This window comes from Schistocerca piceifrons, chromosome X (assembly GCF_021461385.2).
Source record: "Schistocerca piceifrons isolate TAMUIC-IGC-003096 chromosome X, iqSchPice1.1, whole genome shotgun sequence".
NCBI lineage: Eukaryota > Metazoa > Arthropoda > Insecta > Orthoptera > Acrididae > Schistocerca > Schistocerca piceifrons.
Window position 1 is genome coordinate 132,690,679 of NC_060149.1, and position 21,268 is coordinate 132,711,946.

The 21,268-nt window shown below is 38.8% G+C and overlaps 1 protein-coding gene across 3 annotated transcripts in view; it reads right to left on the minus strand.

Moving 5' to 3' along the window:
* Nucleotides 1-21,268, minus strand: part of LOC124721393 (exportin-4-like) — a 238,996-nt gene that overhangs the window by 139,536 nt on the left and 78,192 nt on the right. For 2 of the 3 annotated variants that reach the window (XM_047246333.1, XM_047246334.1), the window contains 4 exons: nt 15,406-15,562; nt 9,815-9,939; nt 9,567-9,724; nt 8,179-8,353 (listed from right to left, as the gene is read on the minus strand). In XM_047246333.1, coding sequence (XP_047102289.1) covers nt 8,179-8,353; nt 9,567-9,724; nt 9,815-9,939; nt 15,406-15,562 — 615 coding nt within the window. Of the gene's footprint in view, nt 1-8,178; nt 8,354-9,566; nt 9,725-9,814; nt 9,940-15,405; nt 15,563-20,352; nt 20,455-21,268 lie in introns of those variants that run through there. The other variant, XM_047246335.1, reaches the window with a different exon arrangement.

Here is a 21,268-nt window from a genome sequence, read left to right on the forward strand (position 1 = left end):
CATTCACGCAAGTTCTGTGGAAGACACATTACCATACATTTTTATCTTCATAGATCTGTATTGTGTATCCTTGTTCAATGAAATATTCTACATCCTCGAGGATTTCCTCCCTATGGATCAAGTGAAGCAAAATGTACATTTAGTATTATCTTGGTTTTTAATGTCATTTAACAAGTGAGACACCTATTTTGGACAAAGCTATTTAATAGTAAATTTAAAATGTATAATTCATGCTTATGCTATCAGCTGTTTCATACAACTTTATCCACTAATCATCCAATTCCATATTGTGTAATCTCCAATTGTTTTCACCTGTGGTTAAAGTTTTGGGATATCTTACGAGTTTCTCCCAACGGTGAACACTGAGTATTCTGAAGCTAATGTTCATACTGTTTGAAAACAATATATGGGTCCAAAAAAGATATAAAACCATCTCAAGGGTATTACAAGGGTAGCAACTATACAGGAAACAGATATTCTCCTTGCTGAATTGAGACATGTCGTAAGATTAGGTCATTCTCAAGGTAGGTCTGTTACATTTCCAGTACCAGTGGCAGCAGATTGGATTCAGTTAAGCAGAAAGAAACCTACTTCAGGATGTGAAAGAGATTCTTCATTTTCTGTGTATTCACTAGGCAAAATGCTACATTCGTTCTGGATGGGATGAACAGAGATCTAGTTCAGGTTCCTGGGTGATTAACATGATGTCTCTTAAGCAATTACAAAGGAGAAAGTAAATCTGCACTACTAAAACGTCTAGAAGTTTAAACCAGATGATATAAATAGTGCAGTTAAACACAGTTATGAGTGCTATGATTATGAGTGAGATACTCAACCAGCAAAACAGCATGTGTGCAGGTGCCATAATATACTATAAATGGCAATATTCTAAATCTACCAAATAAGTAGGGAGATACAAAAAGGTCACAAACCCAATTCTGCCATAACTGCATTTAAAAAGACTTTGGTGGTTTCAAGGTGGGTCAAGTTTGCAAATAACTAGCAACAACAAATATTGCCATTATTCCATCCTGGATTTTCCATTGCTTAACATTAATATAAGGATGACATAAGTGAATAATTAGAACGTATGAAGAATGCAGTTCTGTGGCAAGCAGAAGAAAACATATAGTGACTATGGACACTAACATGTGTTCTATATTGCGGAATAGTGTCTGCACTGATGCGAGGTGGCAATACCTAATGGACGCAATCAATTTAATGATCATAAACAGGCCTACTAAACCACTGACATATCAAAATAGAGCAGGTGCTAATTCAAATATTGGCATAATAGAAGCAGGATATTAAAGTGTAGTAGTTAGATGGTAGTCAATTGTAAGAGATCATAACACAATATACAAAGTTGTGAAGTATAAAAGGGATGTAAAATCTCAAGGGTACATGATCACTACACGATTCAAAAGCTTACTGGTCACTTTTAAGGGGATGTTTTAACTTAGCAGAGTGGCAAGAGGATAATCTCAGCCTTTTAAGGGGATGTTTTAACTTAGCAGAGTGGCAAGAGGATAATCTCAGCCTTAAAGAGAGAACAAGCAGCTGGGAAAGGCAATAAAAACGTGAACAGTGCAGTCATTGTTCTAATGCGAAAATGGAACGATTTACCTGACATTCAACAGGGCATTGGCTTTTGGACCAAGGGTGGAGGGTGGAAGCACTTCCAAAACAGATAAGTTTGTAAACTGTTCCTGTGTCAATTATATGCAGAAAAATGATGGAGAGATTCACTCAGCCCTGAATAAGGATGACCGCTTGCAGCCTTACTTTTTCAGTAGACTTTGACATTTCACCTGTCACCCACAGCCATAGTAATAGAGTGCTGAGGTTTTCTGTAATAGATTCTAAAACTTTAAATAAGTTCCACTTAGTGTTGGCCAACTGGCCTTGTTCTCTGCATGCCCAGGCTAGTAGCAGATGTCATTTGTGGCAATACACTTTGTTTCTAGGTTGTCCAGACCATTTTTTCTTGCATTCCAGACACTATGAGGGTGAGTCTTGTAAGTGTTTAAGTGTTTATGCAGAGGTCATATTGCAGAAGTATACCACTGTAAAATGGGCACCAAGCATTAGCACTAGAGAATTCAAATTAATAACATTTTAGGCAGTTATATGTGTTAATGCCAAATGAAATTTTGCCACATGCTAAACTGAAAGATGTTCTAGTGACATTTATTTTTGATACCAGTGCATCAGTCTCAGTCATTAAGTCTACATACTTTAGTTAGTGTATTCCATTGCTCAGTGAAGTGCAGTCAAAGCTGTGGGGTTCTGGCCACCATGAGATGCCATTTTCAGGTTACGTGCATCCGACAGTCCCTTATAATAATGTATCTCTTCGTTGTGTAGGATCCACCAGTGGAGAACACTTTTGACTTTGGTGTGTATTCCGCCTTTGGATTTTCATTACATCATGAAGTGCACTCCACCGGCTCATCTGCACCCCGGTGAAGCTAATGATACACATTGTACACAATTTGAGCAACTTTTTGAATCAGGTTTGGGGAAGGCAGTTTACTCACAACGCCACACTGTCTTCAAGCCAACGGCAAGTCCGTGACTTTGGAAAGCACACCCAATTCTGTTGGAAGTTAAGAATTACGTTACGACTGAACTAGACAGATTATAACAACAACAGGTTTTGTTCCCCATTTTCTACAATCAGTGGGCTTCATGGTTAATGGTGGTTAAACATCCTGGAGGCTTTCTACAGTCATGTGGAGACTTCAAGCAAATAATTAATGTGCAACCACACATTGATTCTTAACCCTTGCCTTCTTCAAATGACCTTTTTTCTAAACATTCTGGAAAAAATTATTTTCTAAAATCTATTTTGTTGAGGCATATTTTCACTAGTCTCTAGATGAAAATTCAAAGTCAAGTTATAGCCTTGAACACACCATTCGGACTGTATCAATATAACAGGTTGCCTATCGGCATGGCCAGTGTCCCCGTCGTGTTCCAGAGGTTTCTTGAACTTGCTATTGCAGGGATTCTGTATTGTGTGAATTATCTTGAAGATATCTACAACTATTTACATACTCCACAAGCCACTGTATAGTGCACAGTGGTGGGTACCTTGTACCACTACTAGTTATTTCCTTTCCTTTTCCACTTGCAGAGCGAGGGAAAAAGGACTATCTATATGCCTCTGTACATGCCCCAATTTCTATCTTCAGTGTCCTTATGCGAAGTGTATGTTGGCAGCAGCAGAATCATTCTGCAGTCAGCTTAATGCCAGTTCTCTACATTTTCTCAAAAGTGTTTTGCAAAAGGAAATTTACACTTTGTTCTAGTAAGATCAACAGTGCAAAAGCTTGCTGCTGAAGTGTGTAATTCCTATCCAAAACTAAAAAATATAGAGTAAATAGGATGTAATCAATACACCTGCACCACAATATTCAACTGCAAGACTAATAAGTAAATAGTCAGCAAATGCAAATGACACTCTAATTCAGATATATGCAATTACAGTAATAACAGAGGCGAGAATAAGGAAGTTCCCATAAAATGAGCGCCCTCTTCACTAGTTACTGTGTTGTCCAAAGATGAATTCAGTTTTTTCTTTATCATTTTTAATCAGTCAAAGAAAATGCTGCCAGTTTCCCCCTCCACCCCCCCCCCCCTCCCCCATGGATTCCAAATGGAATGTTTCACTAAATCAAGTCAAAGGTGGGGCACACAATGGAGTGCAGTGCTGGTGTGTCTGGGACAGACTATATCTTCTATACCTTAAGCACCAAAGAGGTGCAGCCTAGTGGCCAGTAGAAGCTTAGCCTTAGAGATAGATATAGGTAGGGCAGAAGAAGATAAGGGAACTTATCATTAGAGATGGAGCACAGACTAAAATAGGAAAGGGATGGAAAGGCAAATCATGTGTGTGCTTTTCAAAGGAACCCTTTTGGCATTTGACTTGTTCAACTGAGGACAACTACCAAAAATCTGAGTCAGGATGGTTGGATGTGAAGCTGAAGGTCGCTCCTTTCAAGGAAGTGCAGTGTACACTTCTGTGAAAGACTGCTGGGTCTGCATATTGATCCAGCTCTGCGAGCACCTAGGGTCTACCTAGCTCCCTCGCTGTGGATGACATGATTGATCATCGAATATGATGGTCTTGTTGATCTGTTGGTTGGTTGTTTTGCGGAAGGAGACCAGACAGCGTGGTCATCGGTCTCATCGGATTAGGGAAGGATGGGGAAGGAAGTCGGCCGTGCCCTTTCAGAGGAACCATCCCGGCATTTGCCTGGAGTGATTTAGGGAAATCACGGAAAACCTAAATCAGGATGGCCGGACGCGGGATTGAACCGTCGTCCTCCCGAATGCGAGTCCAGTGTTTAACCACTGCGCCACCTCGCTTGGTTGTTGATCTGTATTTGTATATCTTCAATCTATCCTGAATAACACAAAAAACAATAAACATCATCTCAGATAAAGGATCTGTGAAAAAGGCACTTCAAGATGTTTATTGTTTTAAGAAATGATACTTTTAATTTTAAATTCCTTAGTTGCAGTAAGCACAAGAGGTAAGAATCATATTTGAGACTCAGGAATCACACTAACCTTTCAAAACTGAAATGTCCCATGTATAAAAGATGCATTACAAATACAATGAGAATGGTCAAAATGAGTACACTTTTTTTCTGTATAAAAAATAAAAATCAAACAGTGGAAAATCCAGGGTGGAATAGTGACAATATTGTGAAAAGGATAGAATAATACTCAACATATAACATAAATGTTGAGTTGCAGATAGGCACAACAAAAAGACTGTCAAACAAGTAAGCTTTCAGCCAAAAAGGCCTTCATCAGAATCTCTCTCTCTCTCTCTCTCTCTCTCTCTCTCTCTCTCTCTCTCTCTCACACACACACACACACACACACACACCAGTGTGACCATAAATGCAACTATCATAAACACATGACCACAGTCTGGCTGCTGAGGCTAGACTGTGGGCAGCAGCTCAAGATGCGAGGACCAATATGGGTGGTGGGTGTAAGGAGAAGGCTGGGGAGCAGTGTAGGGGTGGAGGATGATAAAGTACTGCTTGGAGGAGTGAAAGGAAACATAAGATTTAACTTCCCATCAATCAGAAGCTCAGATGGAAATGACAAGGAAAGAAATCAACTGTGTCAATTTCACAGGAACTTTCCTACCACTTGTTTCAATGAGTTATGCAATGTTTGGTTGAGGAAGAGAAAATTAGAAACTTTAATGTTAATGCTAATGTAACAAATTTTTCTGTGAAGGAGGTAAGCTCTTGACTCAACTGTCATTGATACTATATTACTGTTTGTGATGGCAAAGGCAGCTACACATAAAACACTTCCTAGAGGATACAAGTCTACTGCTTCAATCTGTCATATATAATTTCACCAATTCTGGTTTAACACCAGAGACACAATGGAATAAGAAGATTCATCTGAATATGACAGTGGATGCCCCACTGATAGTACTGAGAACATTGTGCCATCTGGGAGTCTCATACAGCACTCTGTCTTCAGGCCACGAGTGGCCTACTGGGACCATCCGACCGCCGTGTCATCCTCAGAGGAGGATGCGGGTAGGAGGGGCATGGGGTCAGCACACCGCTCTCCCGGTCGTTATGATGGTATTCTTGACCGAAGCCACTACCATTCGGTCGAGTAGCTCCTCAATTGGCATCACGAGGTTGAGTGCACCCCGAAAAATGGCAACAGCGCATGGCCGCTGGATGGTCACACATCCAAGTGCCAGCCACGCGCAACAGCGCTTAACTTTGGCGATCTCACGGGAACCTGTGTATCGACTGCGGCAAGGCCGTTGCCCTGGTAGTCTCATATGCCTTTATGAAATCAAAGATGAAATCTGTGAGATTCTATCTTCAAATTAAAAGTCTGTTGTACAGATGCCTTCACCAGCATCAGCTTGCTGACTGTATCATTACCTCCTGAATCCATACTGAAACTAAAGAGCTTCTAGGCTTTAAGATTCAGACCAGGTACCAATTTATCATCAACTTCAAAGTTTTACTTATACACATGGTTAATGTGATGCTTCAGAAATTATACAGGCCAGTTCGGTCTATTCAGAGTTTGAGGAGATGAAGTAAAATTCTACTGACAATTTAAGAAATTATTCTTTTGTCATATATTATTAAGAAATACTAGAAAGCAACTCTTTGGTTAATTTTCAAGGCACCATAATCTGCTGTAGCAGATTGAATCATCAGACAGAATGACCTCCACACCAATGATTATGGATTCCAAAAACAATGACTGTGCAAAACTTAACTTGCACTTTCCGCATATAACATCCTGAAAGCCATGAATTAAAACAGCCAGGTAGATGTAGTATTTCTTGACTTACACTACCACACCAATGCTTAATAACTAAAGTACGGCTGTATGGAGTACCAATGTAATCTCTGATTATACTGTGGATATTTTTGGTAGGAAGGACAGAGTATATTATCTTGACTGGAGAGTCACTGACAGACGCAGAAGCAATTCCAGGAGTGTCCCAGGGAAATGTGCTGGGATACTTGTTGTTTATTCTGTGAATTAATGAACTAACAGACTTTCCATACATGATCAGTAGTCTATAATGAAGTAATACCTGAAAAAAGCTGTACAAATATTGTCAGATCTTGATAAGTTTTCAAAGTTGTGTAAAGACTGGCAACTAGCTATAAATGTTCAGAAATGTAACATTGAGCATCTCATAAAATGAAAAAGAATTTTATCACATGGTTACAATATCAATTAGTCACATCTGGAATCAGTTAATTTATACAAATACCTGGGTGTAACAATTGATAGGGATGTTAAAGGAATGGTCACAAAAACTCAGCCATGAGTAAAGCAGGTGGAAGACTTTACTGCATTGCCAGAATATTGAGAAAAAGGAATTAATCTACAAAGTATACTTCTTACAAAACAATCATGCAACCCATCATAGAATATGACCCAAGAGTTAAGAGCCCGTACACAACAAGTCCAACAGGAGATATCAAATTATGCAAAGAAGGGTGGTCCGATTGGACACATGTTTCTTTGACCTACGGGAGACCACCACAAAGATGCTGTAAAACCAGCACTGGTAGACATTTGAAGTTTCAAACCACCTATCCTGCACAAGCTTGCTTACAAAGTTCCAAGAACTAGCTTTAAGTGAAGAATCTAGGAATATATTAAAACCATTAGATATTTTTCCTGTGGGGAATGCAAAGACTGACTACATTAATTACAGAACACATAGAGGCACTTTTGCAATTATTCTTCCCACGTTCCATATGTGAACGGAGAGTGTAGATGCCCCAATAAGTGGTATAATGGGGAGCACACTCCGTCACGCATTTCACAGTCATTTGCGGAGTATAAATGTGGATACATACACAGGTAAGCTGTTGCTGAAACGCAACCTCAGGCAATGTCAAATGTAAGTTTCCAAGTGAAGAGGGGCAATTACTGACTTTGCTACTGTTGGAGCTAAGTTCAAGCCACTCCTCTCCATGGGCAATTTGCGAAAATGAATGCTCGATCACAGCTAAAATTTACAGTCGCTGAGGCAAAATGCTCTGCCAGCATCTGGGATATGCCTCCAGGTGGCTTCCAAAACTTTTAGTTAGTGGAATCGTTAACTGAGTCTCAGAGAGCTTCCCACGAGGTCCTCTTGCTCTGTTTAACTATTCATTGGGGTTTGGCCATTTTCCTTTGAAAAGCTGGGGGATTCTCTCAGGGCATTCGGCATGTGAATCCCCATGTGCCACATGCCAGGCCCACACTGCTGAGAAACACATATCACTCCACTAACAGGCTGTTACATAGTACAATGTGAGGACTATGGGGTGAATGAGTCGGTGACATATTGGATTGTATCACTAATGTTTACACCCAGTTCAGAAAGCTATCTAGGTGCTGAAGCCAATTGGAGCCTACTTGACTGTGCCGATCAAACATCTTGGTGGCTTCCTTTTGTGCACTGCTCGAGAACAGCAGCACTCTCTCACTACACAGAATCCACTGCAGTTGGAGAGAGCATTATGAGCTGTCTATGGCAGAAGATTGCACTCTAGCAATGCCAAACTGCATTTGACGAGCGCGCGCGCCCGCCCATACACACACACACACACACACACACACACACACACACACAGAGTATGCTGTTTCTATGCCACTCACCTGTTCTTCTCCAATAGCCAGTCCACACCAACTGCAAGTCAGATGGGTTAAGCAATTCAACATAGATCTGAGCAGTCCATCTGGCACACCCACCAATAAGGCAGGTGGGAAAAATGCAATCAATTTTCGCAGACTGTTGGAAATACCCAAGGCTTCTTGATCAATAATCTCAATGCTAAAACAAATGAAAAGGAGAAAAGAAGCAGTACTGTAAAGAAAGATATCAAAATCTTCTTAATAGACCTTAAATTACAAATAATACACTGATCAGCAAGAACATTATGACCACTGAACTACTATCAATTTAAGCCCATCCAGGTGATAGTAGTGTCACCTGGGGAGGAATGACTGCTAGTCACACACATGCATAGTGTACATAGTATCAGTGAGCATGTTGTCCATGTGTAGAATGGGGAAGGTGCACGATTTAGCCGAGTTTGAGTGAGGGCACATTGTGATGTCCCAAAGGCTCAGCACGACCATTTCGGAAACTTCATGACTTGTCGGGTGTTCAAGGGGTGCTGTACTGAGTGTCTTCAACACATGGCAAAACCAAGGTGAAACCATGTCCACACATTGTGGGGTTGGATGGCCACCCCTCATTACATATTTTGGATGTTGTAGATTGGGCATACTGGTAAAAGAGGACAGGTGGTAACTGTGGCAGAACTAACATCAGACTCTAATGCGGGGCAGAGTACAAAAGTGTGTGAACACACAGTGCACTGAACACTCCTAACAATGGGCCTCCGCAGCCAATGACCCATGAAGTGCCGATGTTTAACACCATGACATTGGCAACTACGACTGAAATGGGCAAGTGACTATCAGTACTGGACATTACCACAGTGGCAGAGTGTTGCATGGTCTGACGAATCCTGATACCTTCTTCATCATGCTGTGGGAGGGTGCGAATCCATAATCAAACTGTACTGTGAGACAGAGACAAGCTGGCGGCAGCTCCATTATGCTCTGGGGAACACAGTCACATGGACAGCCATTGGTCCAGCGGAGCTTGTGCAAGGCACCATGATGGGCAAGGAGTATTTTACACTGGTTGCAGACCACATACACCCTTTTACGATGATCATGTTTCCTGACAGCCGTGCTAGCCCCCCAACTCACGAGAGCTAATCACCCCCTCCCAAATTTACAGGACTTACGTGGTGTGTGTGTGTGTGTGTGTGTGTGTGTGTGTGTGTGTGTGTGTGTGTGTGTTTACAGAACCTTGTGTAGAAAAGGATATTTGTTTTCTTTTTTCCCTCCAGAACACACATAAAATGATATTATATAGCACCACTGCAATTTTAAGTGGCTGGAAATTCATTAGTTCATCTTTCCCGCATTTCAAAGGAACATATAAAGCAGAACCAGTTATATATACTTACCTGGAAACAAGTTCCAGGAAGTTCTCCATAAACTTTGCAGCATAGTGGACCCTCTCATCTCTAGAGGCAATTACTGGCCCATTTAGAGATGCCAACTGCATTATGCAATTCATTGAATTTTGCAACATATCTGGATATTGCCGTACATTCCAATGGATCTGTAAATTCAGAAAACTTGCATTATGATCAGATTCTCAAGTTTCAAAAATAATGTAACACTTTAAAATGATAACTCTCTGACTACTTACTGTAAAAAACAGCCTCAAGAGCTCTGGATTCAACATCATATCCTTCCACTGACTTGTTAGTCTTAGGGATGATGGCTGTTCACACTCATATATTGTTTCAAAAACACCAATTAATCTTTTTGGAAGTGGAAAGTAATTAAGGATTACACCACAAAAACAGAAATTTTCAAATACATGAACCAAATAAATATATAAATCATCAAACTATCACAGTAAAAATCATAGAGGGAGACCAAGAGATGAATACACTAAGCAGATTTAGAAGGATGTAGGCGGCAGTACGTACTGGGAGATGAAGCAGCTTGCACAGGATAGAGTAGCATGGAGAGCTGCATCAAACCAGTCTCACGACTGAAGACCACAACAACAACATCACAGTAAAATAGATCTGCAAGATGAACTGATGTTTCTTTAACACTCCTGGCTTCTATCAAGCATCTCTGAATTCAATTACTTCACAAGTTGCACATAAAATGTACATTACTAATAGTATTTCCTTTCACTTAATGTGTAGTATAAGCATCACATACAACTGTTTTTAGTACAAGCATTATGACAATTAGAGTCAGTCAGTCAGTCAGTACACACATCAAGTTTACTCATTACTCGTGAGCACGGCAGATGCTTGGGAGTGGAGCAATGAGTACTGGTGGCTTGAGCACAGGTGCTGATGAGCAAGGCGACTCATCTGTATTTGTAGCATACGAGAATTCGGTCAAGTGTGATAATAAAAGGCCCACAATGAAAACTGCATGTATGATGTCTACACGTTTGATGAATTCATTATTTCATCTTCATAACATTTTGATCTTTATATTTTGATACTATCTTGTTTAGAAACATTGTAGAAGCAGGAAATGATCACACAACTTGTTTGATAAGTACACGGCAAGAAGTAAAACTTTTCTCTGTCATAATCAACCTCAACTTATGAAGTCATTTCATGACTGTTTAATCGAAGACATAACATTCTTTGCACTTAATAAGATTGAAACTACTAGAGTAATGATTAGCAAAGTGGAATCAGTTACTGGAGTAGAGGTTGAAGGTACATAGTACATGACATCTACATGTCTAGAATGCAAAAATCTATTTGCAACAAAAACTTCTGAATAAAAACCTGTATATTACATTTATATTTTACAAGTGGAGACTATTTACACAGATTGTGTGTGTTCCATCTTATATATATGGTTGTCTTCAAAAAATAATTTCCTTATATGTGAATTTACAAAATGTCGTTGACACATTCTGGATTGATACAGAAGAACTCAGATACAATTAGGCCTGCCCTGCTAAAATTTCTTTCACTTGCAGTGCTACTAATGGGAATGCAGACAATTTCTTTTTTCCACTTTAAAGAGTTTGGAGAAGACGCAGGCACTGGCCTTTCACCATGACAAAATATTCTTGACATTATCACCTGGAGTGTCCATATACAAATATTTCTCAAGTTCATCTCTGCACTTAAAAGTTGACGAATGCCTGCTTTGGAAGTTCTTTACAGGAGAGGGAATGGGACCTTTTGCTCTTCTTCCATGACTACACTATTTAGCTTGTGACAAACAGTTTGATAAATATTTTCTTTTTTCTCTTCACTCAGTACTGACAGTTCTTTGAAACATGCATGAAAGACTGTACCCATATAATCAAACCCTGTAGTTCATTAACGACTCTCCCTTTTCAGTAGGTTTCTGCATGTTCTGAAGTGGCATCTTCACTTTGGCATGTATCTAGTAAACTAAATGCCCACAGAACCACAAAAGGCAGGGTCAGTTCTGTTACACCCTCCAGGTCATTTGTGGCATCTTTAAAAGGTTCAAGGAATTTAATTACACCCACTATCACGCCAGGCGAATAAAAAAATATCATTTTCTGCTTTGGTTTTTCCAACAGCAAATTCTGAATTTCATTTTTCTTCTTTTTTATGAGAATGAAATGAATCTAACATCATGTAGATGCTACTCTATCTTGTAGCACATCTTGATGTAATGCTTCTTCAAATCTTGCCACCAAACTTGAGCATTTCATATATCCTACACTTCTATGCACTGCCTGAATGGATTCATAAATATCAGACAATGTTTCACTAAGGAACTTGTCATCCAATGTGAGCCTTAATGTTGTGTTTGTTCAATGAGCCTTAATGTTGTGTTTGTTCAATGTGTTGCATATAGCAAATGTTTGTGGTGTTGAAGAGCGTTCTTTAGGTTCAGCCCCTGATACATCACAAATTCACTTTGTTTAATTCCAGAGGAGATATGTTCATCTCAGACAACATTTCGTATAACTCAGTACGAATATTTTCACTCATTTTTGAAATGTTAGGAAACATCGTTGTGAGGAGTGCATTATCTCTCAGTTCATACCTGTACTTAGTCTCTACATTAATACTAGATATATACACGTATCATTCTGGTCAACAGCTATCTTTACTTGAAGCAAGATCTCACTTCTCACTTGATCAGCAAAATAGTTCTTGGAGGAGGCAAAATCTCTTGCACTCTCACTGTTCTGTACTTGGCACCAACATCAATTAGTCCTTGTGAAAGGATAATAAATCCTTCCCCACTACTACCAATGTCGAACGGCCATAGATTCTATGCATACGCGCGCACGCGCGCCTGCACACACACACACACACACACACACACACACACACACACACACACACACACACACTTGACCCTGTCTGTATCTTTGTAACTGTTTGAAACTGTTTTAGATGTTGAAAGGATGATAATTCTGTATGTGTGTCTTTTCATGTTCATGGTGCTTCTGTTGTATGTGAGTAATACTTTGCATCCTTCTCTTTGGCACTGACCTTAACCCACAGGATCACAAGTATACCTTTCAGCCACTATCTTGAATTAAAAACAGCAGTAATAACCACCTGTTCTGTCAATTATGCTCCTATTTTTTTTTCTCATATCTCTTTTCGGAAACTACAAGGCACCAAAAAGTAAAGCAGGAAATAATATGATTATTATACCCACAATGTCCCAAGTTTAACTCTGGTGGACAGTCCTTTAAGTACATTATAAATATCATTTAAATCTCGATGAAGTTCAAGGAACACATTTCTGAGTTCCATTCACAATTGTTCATTTTATTTTATTTCTTCTTTTAACAGTGACTTTCATCTGCGACTCACTTTTTCAGCTTTATATGGAACAGAGTTAAATTAGACTATGAATAAGAGAAATATTTTGTAATGTGCACATCCAACATACTGGATATCAGGTTTTAATCATGTTTTATAAAGCTTTGAATTAAATGTAAATAAACTTGGCACCGGACTCATAAAAACACAGTGCAGGTTCAAAATTTTGTCATGTTATTGTAATAAAAACATACCACATAATGAAACGTTGCACTACACACCACAATATTTTCAGTCCATTAGAGCAGATGGCACTTCAGGAAATTTGGACTTAAATAGCTAGAGGCTCTTTGATAAACTTTCATTCAGTTGAGCTGATGGCTCTTCAAAAACCAGCCCATTCAGCAAAGTGCATCATCAATTAATTCAACTTATGTGATGATGTGATAATTTAAATGATGCCCTCAAAATATCTGGTAGGCACTGATTTATTTCCACTATTAAATACAGATTGTAGCTTTCCTAAGAAGTGTTAAACAGATAAAGCAAACACTAGAAGTAAGAACAAGAGCAAATGAAATTTAGTTTTACTAGCTTTTGCAGTCAGCAAGTGCAAGCAATTAGCAACATAAAATACAAAAGTTTTAACTCAGCATAGCGTCTTTGGTTCACTTATTCGCAAAGCATACCTGTTACAAATGCACAAAGTCTGCATTCATAACAACATTCACAAATAAACTGAACATTCTAACAGCACACAACAAGCTTTAACTTGTCACTGTTAGAAAGTAAAAGAGACATGAGAATAAATGCTGTGCAGTCTTGTATGATGTAGCTGTAAGACTAAACTTCAGGAAAATCAGATAACATTATCGTGGGCACCTCATCCATGTAACATGAAATGACATAAATTCCTCATAAAATTAAACTAGTACCTTGAACTTATCGCAGCAGAAACTACCCCACCTTGTTCTGGCACTGTTCAGCAGAATGTGCGTCCTGTCTGTTAACATTCACAGAATGTGCTCATTCACTGTCATAGCTCTGTAAGTGACAGCACTGGAGTGTCTGTTAGTCTCACAAGTGCAGTGAAAACTTGTAGCAGAAGAGCTGAGGGAGGCTCGCCTGGACCCACCTCCCCCCTGTGACTATAAGTATGACTCATGGCAGTAACGAGCTAAGAGCAAGCCTGAAGGCTGAGGTGATCAGCTCTGATGATAATGTTTCTAAAAATTCAGACCTGCTTTGTATCTGAATAAATACAAAAAATGACACTTTTAGTCACTTTGTATTTCTCTGTTCTTTTATGATTTGTTTCAGATCCTGACGTCTGTGGGAGGTGGTTCACCTGTAAAGGAGACCGCATATAGTATGCTGGTACAACCTATTCTTGAGTACAGCTCAAGTGTTTGGGATGTGTACCAGGTCAGATTGAAGGAAGACATCAAACCAATTCAGACGTGGGCTGCTAGATTTGTTACCGGTAGGTTCAAACAACATGTAAGTGTAACGGAGATGCTTCAGGAACTCAAATGGCAATTCCTGAAGGGAAGGTGATGTTCTTTTCGAGAAACACTATTGACAAAATTTAGAGAACCGGCAATTGAAGCTGACTGCCGAACAATTCAACTGCCACGTACATACATTGCACGTAAGGACCACAGAGATAAGATTCGAGAAATTAGGGCTCATACGGAGGCATACAGACTGTCATTTTTCCCTTGCTCTTTTTGTAAGTGGAACAGGAAGGGAGATGACTAACAGAGGTACAGGGTAACCTCCGCCACGCACCGTACGGTGGCTTGTGTGGGTATGTATGTAGATGTAGATCATCATCTGAAACATAGAAGATTAATGACAGCACCAGTGACTAATATATACATTTCTATGAGCATCTCTGAGAGTAATGTCCGGAGTATGTACCTCTTGACATAAGTCATGATGCATCATGTCAAAACAAATGTATGAGAGGATACATGGCTATTTGTTCCATAAAGTTGTAAGCATCAGCTTGGCAACAATGGTAGGGAAGGACAGCAATACTGAATCCACGAGGCTCACGAAATGTCTCAAAGTCTGGGTGATGAAATGATGTCCTGAGTCAATTACTGACATTATTATGAATAACCATCATGGAAATTGTAGAATTCCATTTGATGTATCAAGTGAATTTAATCCATGACTAAAGGTGCTGCTCATTCTATATAATGCGCTGGAATAGCTCATTGTCAAAGAAACTAAAGTCTAAGCAGCCTTGTGTCTACTATAGTCACCATGTACAGTGTATAATTGGAATAGTTATTACATAAAAGAACAAAAATGATTACTAGTATTCTCATTATAACTTCATTGATAGAGCATACAGAAATCACTTAAGGTACAAGATAATGACCAATATATGCTACAATAAACATCAATATGTTTAATAATAGTTGAAGAACAAAATTGTATAATGTTTCAAAGCAAATACACCAGTGCAAAAGGATATCATTTGACTGGATAAATCCCCAGCAGAGTATAGCATCTGCTATAGACAACAACGGTCGTAACACACTCTGGATTTCCTGTTGGTAGGGTGCCTTTGTCTTCATTATTTCACCAAGAGCTTCAACACAAAATTCAAAAATCCTCTTCAGATCTGTTCCCTGCAGAAAAATAAATCAACACTATTTTATTATAGACCATCTCAATATAAAAACAAAATATCACCTTAACTTCAATATCGCCTATTAGGTCACTGGGTGGTACAACAGTGAATCAAATGAAAACTGTAAATGTGTATCAAAAAAGCAAATAAATGTGCCAGTACCCTGAAAGTAATTAAGCACATTGGTCACAGTGTGGCAGATGTTCACTAGTGGCAGCATTGTGAAGATGTAAAAACATGGTCACAGGAACAGTGTAAAGGATGGCTGTCCCACTGGTAATTCGCATCAAGGATGAACAGAATGCTGTTGTTTGGTTTCCAAGTAGTAAGGTGTTTTTAAACCTACACAAATTCATAGCATAATGAAAATTATGTATACCAAAGCACATTAGGAAATGGACTGACATTCATGGTCGAGGTTCCTCATCCAGCTCAGACACTTCACATTGTGCATCCACGTAACAAACAACCATTGACACTATTTTAGTGGAGACACACCAATCAACACAGAATCAATTCAAAACATCACACTGTGCATAATGTGCTTGTATTTCACAAAGTGCCTGCAAGCTGAGTGCCCCTGCAACTGATACTTGAACTGAAACATGTGGAACAACTTCTGTGGTGTGCAGAACCAAGAGCTGTAGCCTTCCCTACAGGAATTGTTACAGGAGTGAAATCTGACATGAAGAGTGTGAGCAAGGAATAGAATCATTCTTCATCACTCAAACTGGAGAAGTACTGAACATGCCAAGAAGGGTATGTAGACCCCTTTTGGGATGAAAAAGTCATCACCTTGGAGCACTAAAATACAGTGAGAGACCACTATCACTAGACTATCTTACTTTGCCTTCTAAAAACTAATTTCCAGCTTGTAATCAAACCAAATCGACGAGTATTTTACCTGCCAGTTTTGTACTGCAATATGATAATGCACCACCTCATATGACATGTGCAATGATTGCAACCATCACTGACATCCAATCTGAATATCATCAGCATCCACATCCTGGACCTTTAGTGATAATCACATGTTTAGACATCTCACTGAAGCATTGTGCAGCAAGAAGTTCTGTCCTCATGGAAAGGTATGCCGTCCAGGGCACAAGTGGCTGGTCATATTCCCAAACTATGTCTTTTCTATGGGAATTAAGGTATTTTTGAAATGCTAATGAACTTGCATTGAGCATAGAGAGAGTAAGTCAAAAAGTGATAAAGCTCTGCCCCACAGTTGCATAATAAATTGCATTTTAAAATATATTTACAATTTTCATTTGACTCATTATCATAAACACTTTAAACATTTGAGTGTACTGAGACTTTGGTTATGTGCTGACCATTTAACTATGTGAGTAGCACTCATAATGACATGCACACATTTGATCATTATTTGGAATCTCATTCCTACTATTTGTATCTCTGTTTAACGAAAACACACACACACACACACACACACACACACACACACACACACACACAGACAGACAGAATGACATTAAATTCATATTTACTTCAAATGCAGACTAATAATTATAGCTATTAGTAGTAGTAGTAGTAGTAGTAGTACACTTTTAGGTTGGTTCAAGTACATGTGGCAAGAGCAAGCCATTAATGCTTATTTTCAGCTGGGCAGCAGGTCAGGCAATAAAGTGTGGTACATTAACACAAAAGAGATAGTCCATACTGACAGGCATAGTCCCTTTAGAGGTGCAATTATGACCATGCAGAAAACATCTGGTCGTACAGTTAGTGATGATTTGTGGGAAGACTATTCAACAAAAGAATAAAAGCAACCCACATTCTGATCTGTGCATATATTAAGGTACTACACACAAAAATATCTGCATTTATACCCATTACACTGCAAATATAACTGAAGATATAAAACTCAGTAATTTGACACACATGGCACAAAAAGATGGTTTTCTAAGTGTTAAAACACTATAAAATATGATGGAGTTTACCCAGACACTACAACTACATAGGTCATAACTGATTAAGTATTCATTACAGCACACCACAGCTATGGTTGCATGAGATGGAGAGTATCTTATCTAACACTCAGTTAAGGGGCAATTTTTTGAAAAAACAGTAGTCAAAATGAAATTGGTGTTTTACTATTCATCAGAATCATCAATATTGGTTGAGGGATCATCTAAAGGCATACCATGCTCATGCAATGTTACCAGTAGACAACTTTACCATGCAGCCATGCTGAGTATGAGAAGTCATCACATTATTCATCATCAATGGCAAAATCAATCATTTCAAGTAGTGCTCAATGCATTTTCTGATTAAGATCTTGATAAGCACATCTCTCCATGAACGAAATGGTTTACACATGCTGACGACACAAAGTCCTAATATTCTCAGTTTTTACAGTTATGAGACAAGAATAATGGGTCATAATGTTGTTAGAGTGGTGGTGGTGATGTGGTGATTAGTACACAAAAAAAACTGTATGACAAAGGGTAGGAAAAATGTTCGTGTTTGGTAGCCATTGAAACCACTTTGACAAAGAAACAACAGCATTCATTAACGGGGAAAAAAAAAGAAAGTTTGTCTAGTCAACGGCAATGACAGAGACAGCCCAAATGTGGACAGAGGAATGATCAAGTATGAAATCAGCAATGCCCTTAATCTATTTAGGGAAACAACAGAAAACATAAATCTGAATTGTCAGACGTGGATTGGAACCTCGGTAAGTAAAGGAAGCAAGCTCAGGATTTAACATCCCCTTCAACAATAAAATCATTACACATGGAGTACGAGCTTGGTTCCTTTTTCAAGGAACCATTCTCATAGTTACCACTGTGCAACTTCGCTCAATTTGAACCTTCGTCTACCCAAGTGAGAGTTCCGAGCCATAACCCCCCTACCAACTTGTTACAGCAACCATCCAGGCATTCAGCTCAAGAAATTCAGGTAAACAATGGAAAACCTCAATCAGGATGGCCAAATTCCTTTTGAATACAAATCTGCTGTCATACAAAATGGACCACCTACCTCAGTCATTTACAAGGGCGGTCTGAAAAGTTCTTGATCTGATAGTGAAAATGACAATTTATGATTACAAAGAAGTTTTATTTTTCAACATAATCTCCTCTTTTATCAATACATTTTATTCAGCAGTGTTCCAATGCCACTATCCACTCTCTGTAATGTTCCTCCAGAAGTGCTGCAAAGTACCCATCTACAGCCGCAGTGGCTTATTGATCGGAAAAAAAACACTGACCAGTGAGGAATTTCTTCGGTTTTGAGAACAGGTAAGTCTGAGGAAGCCAAATGTTCCAGCACTTCATAGTGCAAATTCCTCAATTTCTCCATTGCCAAGACACTTTTGTGGGCAGGTGCATCACCCTCATGGAAGATGAGTTTTTTCTTTTTTATGTCATGTCTGTTTTCAAGAATGCTTGCAACCGGTTTCGTTAAAAGTTAAGAGTGTTATCCTCCAATTATGGTTTTACCTTTTTAACGATAGCCGATCAACGAAATCCCTTCCACATCACAAAACACCAATCTTTTCTGTAGATAGCACCGTCCATCACTTCTTTATAGCTGAAGAACCGCAGAAAGTGTTGTGTAAATGCATTTGTGATCTGCAGTGAGCACACGTGGCACCCATTTTGCACAAAGCTTTCTCATGTTCAATTCCTGGCGTAAGATGTAAGCAGCACATTCGATTTTTACTGTAGGAATTGACGGTGAAGAGCCGCCATACATGATTACAAGCTGCAAATGAATTTTGGTTGGTGTTAAACCTTCTTTTACAAAGAATTTAATACCACATGCACAGTAACTGCTTCAAATGACTGCCTACAGCCAACTGCTGCCTGGAAAGACTTGCAATTTTATGTGGCCTCTATTATTAAGTGTGACAATATAAGAGGAAAAAATCACGTGAGTATTGCTGCAATAGCTGGGTGGTGCCAAGAACTTTTCAGACAGCCCTTGTATCTCGGATGTGATACACAGAGTCAAATAAAAGTTTATACATATCATTCATCAGCCTCTGGATGAATACATATTAAGTATGGTGGTGATAAGGGTCAAGGACCAACATAAAATCACTTGGTACAACAAAAGCTTCACACAATCACAAATTAATAAGCCTGGTACTGAAACAGCATATAAAAAAATATAACTTAAATTTTTATATCTATCTACACTCTCACTGATTACACTGACCAAAACATATAGATAAAAAACAATAAAAACCCCTGATGTTGAAATATAACTGAAGTTTCTCGAAATAACTACAATGATAGGTACTGACAGAACTCTTGTTAGGTTTCATTTCATCTGACTACACACTTTTTAATTCACTGTAATCATCTTCAGAATATTATCCAGCAGACCCAATGCTTTCATCCCAATCTTTTCTCATGAAACAATGCACAGAGATTTTCAAAAATCTGTCTCACAGTATCTCTATAAGTTTTGTTTCACATCTTCCATTTCTTGAAAACCACTCACTTTTCGGACACTTCTCATAATAAGGAAGGTCACATATCCAATGAGTAGTGTGAGTGTGAAACTGTTGTCTTTTGTGTTTGGATAAAAACTTACATTCAATGATGTGTGAGCAAGAGCATTGTTGCAGAGGATGAGCCAATCCCTTGAACACTTCAACGTAGACTAATCTTTTCTCAGTATCTTTCAAACATTCTTTTAGCACTTGAAAGTAACAATGCTGCTTAACTATGGTACCTTGGGGAACAAAATCATTGCAGACAGTCCCTTCACATTCTGAAAACAAACCAACAATGTTTTCATGTTGGTTCTCACCTGTTTTGCTTTCTTCAGTCATGGTGATGAAGTAGTCTTCCATAGGTTTCATTGTTGCTTGGTTTCTGGGTCATACCAATAGGGTTTCTGCAGCTGATTTCCCTAACAGGAAACAGAACTTTATGTTAGCATGTTGTTCTGTTATGTCCACAACTGTAAAATCACCTAGTATGTGAAACTATTTATGAAAATAAGCTCTCTAGTGTAACTGATGTTTCTCCACAAATGATGGTCAGTCAACTGATTCAAAATAGTATGTAGAGGCTCCTTGTGGGACAATCTGTCACTACCACCCTTATATCCAGAGAAAGGAATACTTGTTGCTTACAATGCCATTCTTGAGTAGCTGTTATGAAATTCAGAATGGTGTACACAGAAATTATTTTCAATAAACTGTAAGTGCAAGACAGTACATGTAAAGAGAAATAAAACAAGTCCAGTTACATTCAATTACGCAATTAGTGCACAGATTCTGAACTCAATCAATTAAATTAAATACTTGCAGTTGATATGAGGCTTTATTTATATAAATACAAAAGCATGTAGAGTAAATGGAAGCCTTGAATTTATTGTTTGAAATGGACTGTCTAGTGTGACCTATTCTTGAGTACTGTTTGATTTCTTGGATTCTTATCACATTATTCAGAGGGAAGGGATTGGAGACTGATGGTATGTTTGTAAGCATTCAGTTTAGTCAATGTTAGTATGTTGTGGATTTGCACAGATAACTTAACTGAAAATCATTGTGAGAAAGAAGACATTGTCCCTGAAAAAGGCTACTGGGCAAATTCCCAGAATTAGCAATTAATACAGAAGGTAAAATTATTCAAGTTCCATAGTGCACTTTGCACAATACAAGAAATTTCTAAACCAATAATGTAAGTTTGAAGCTGATTTTCTGAACTGTCATTCACTA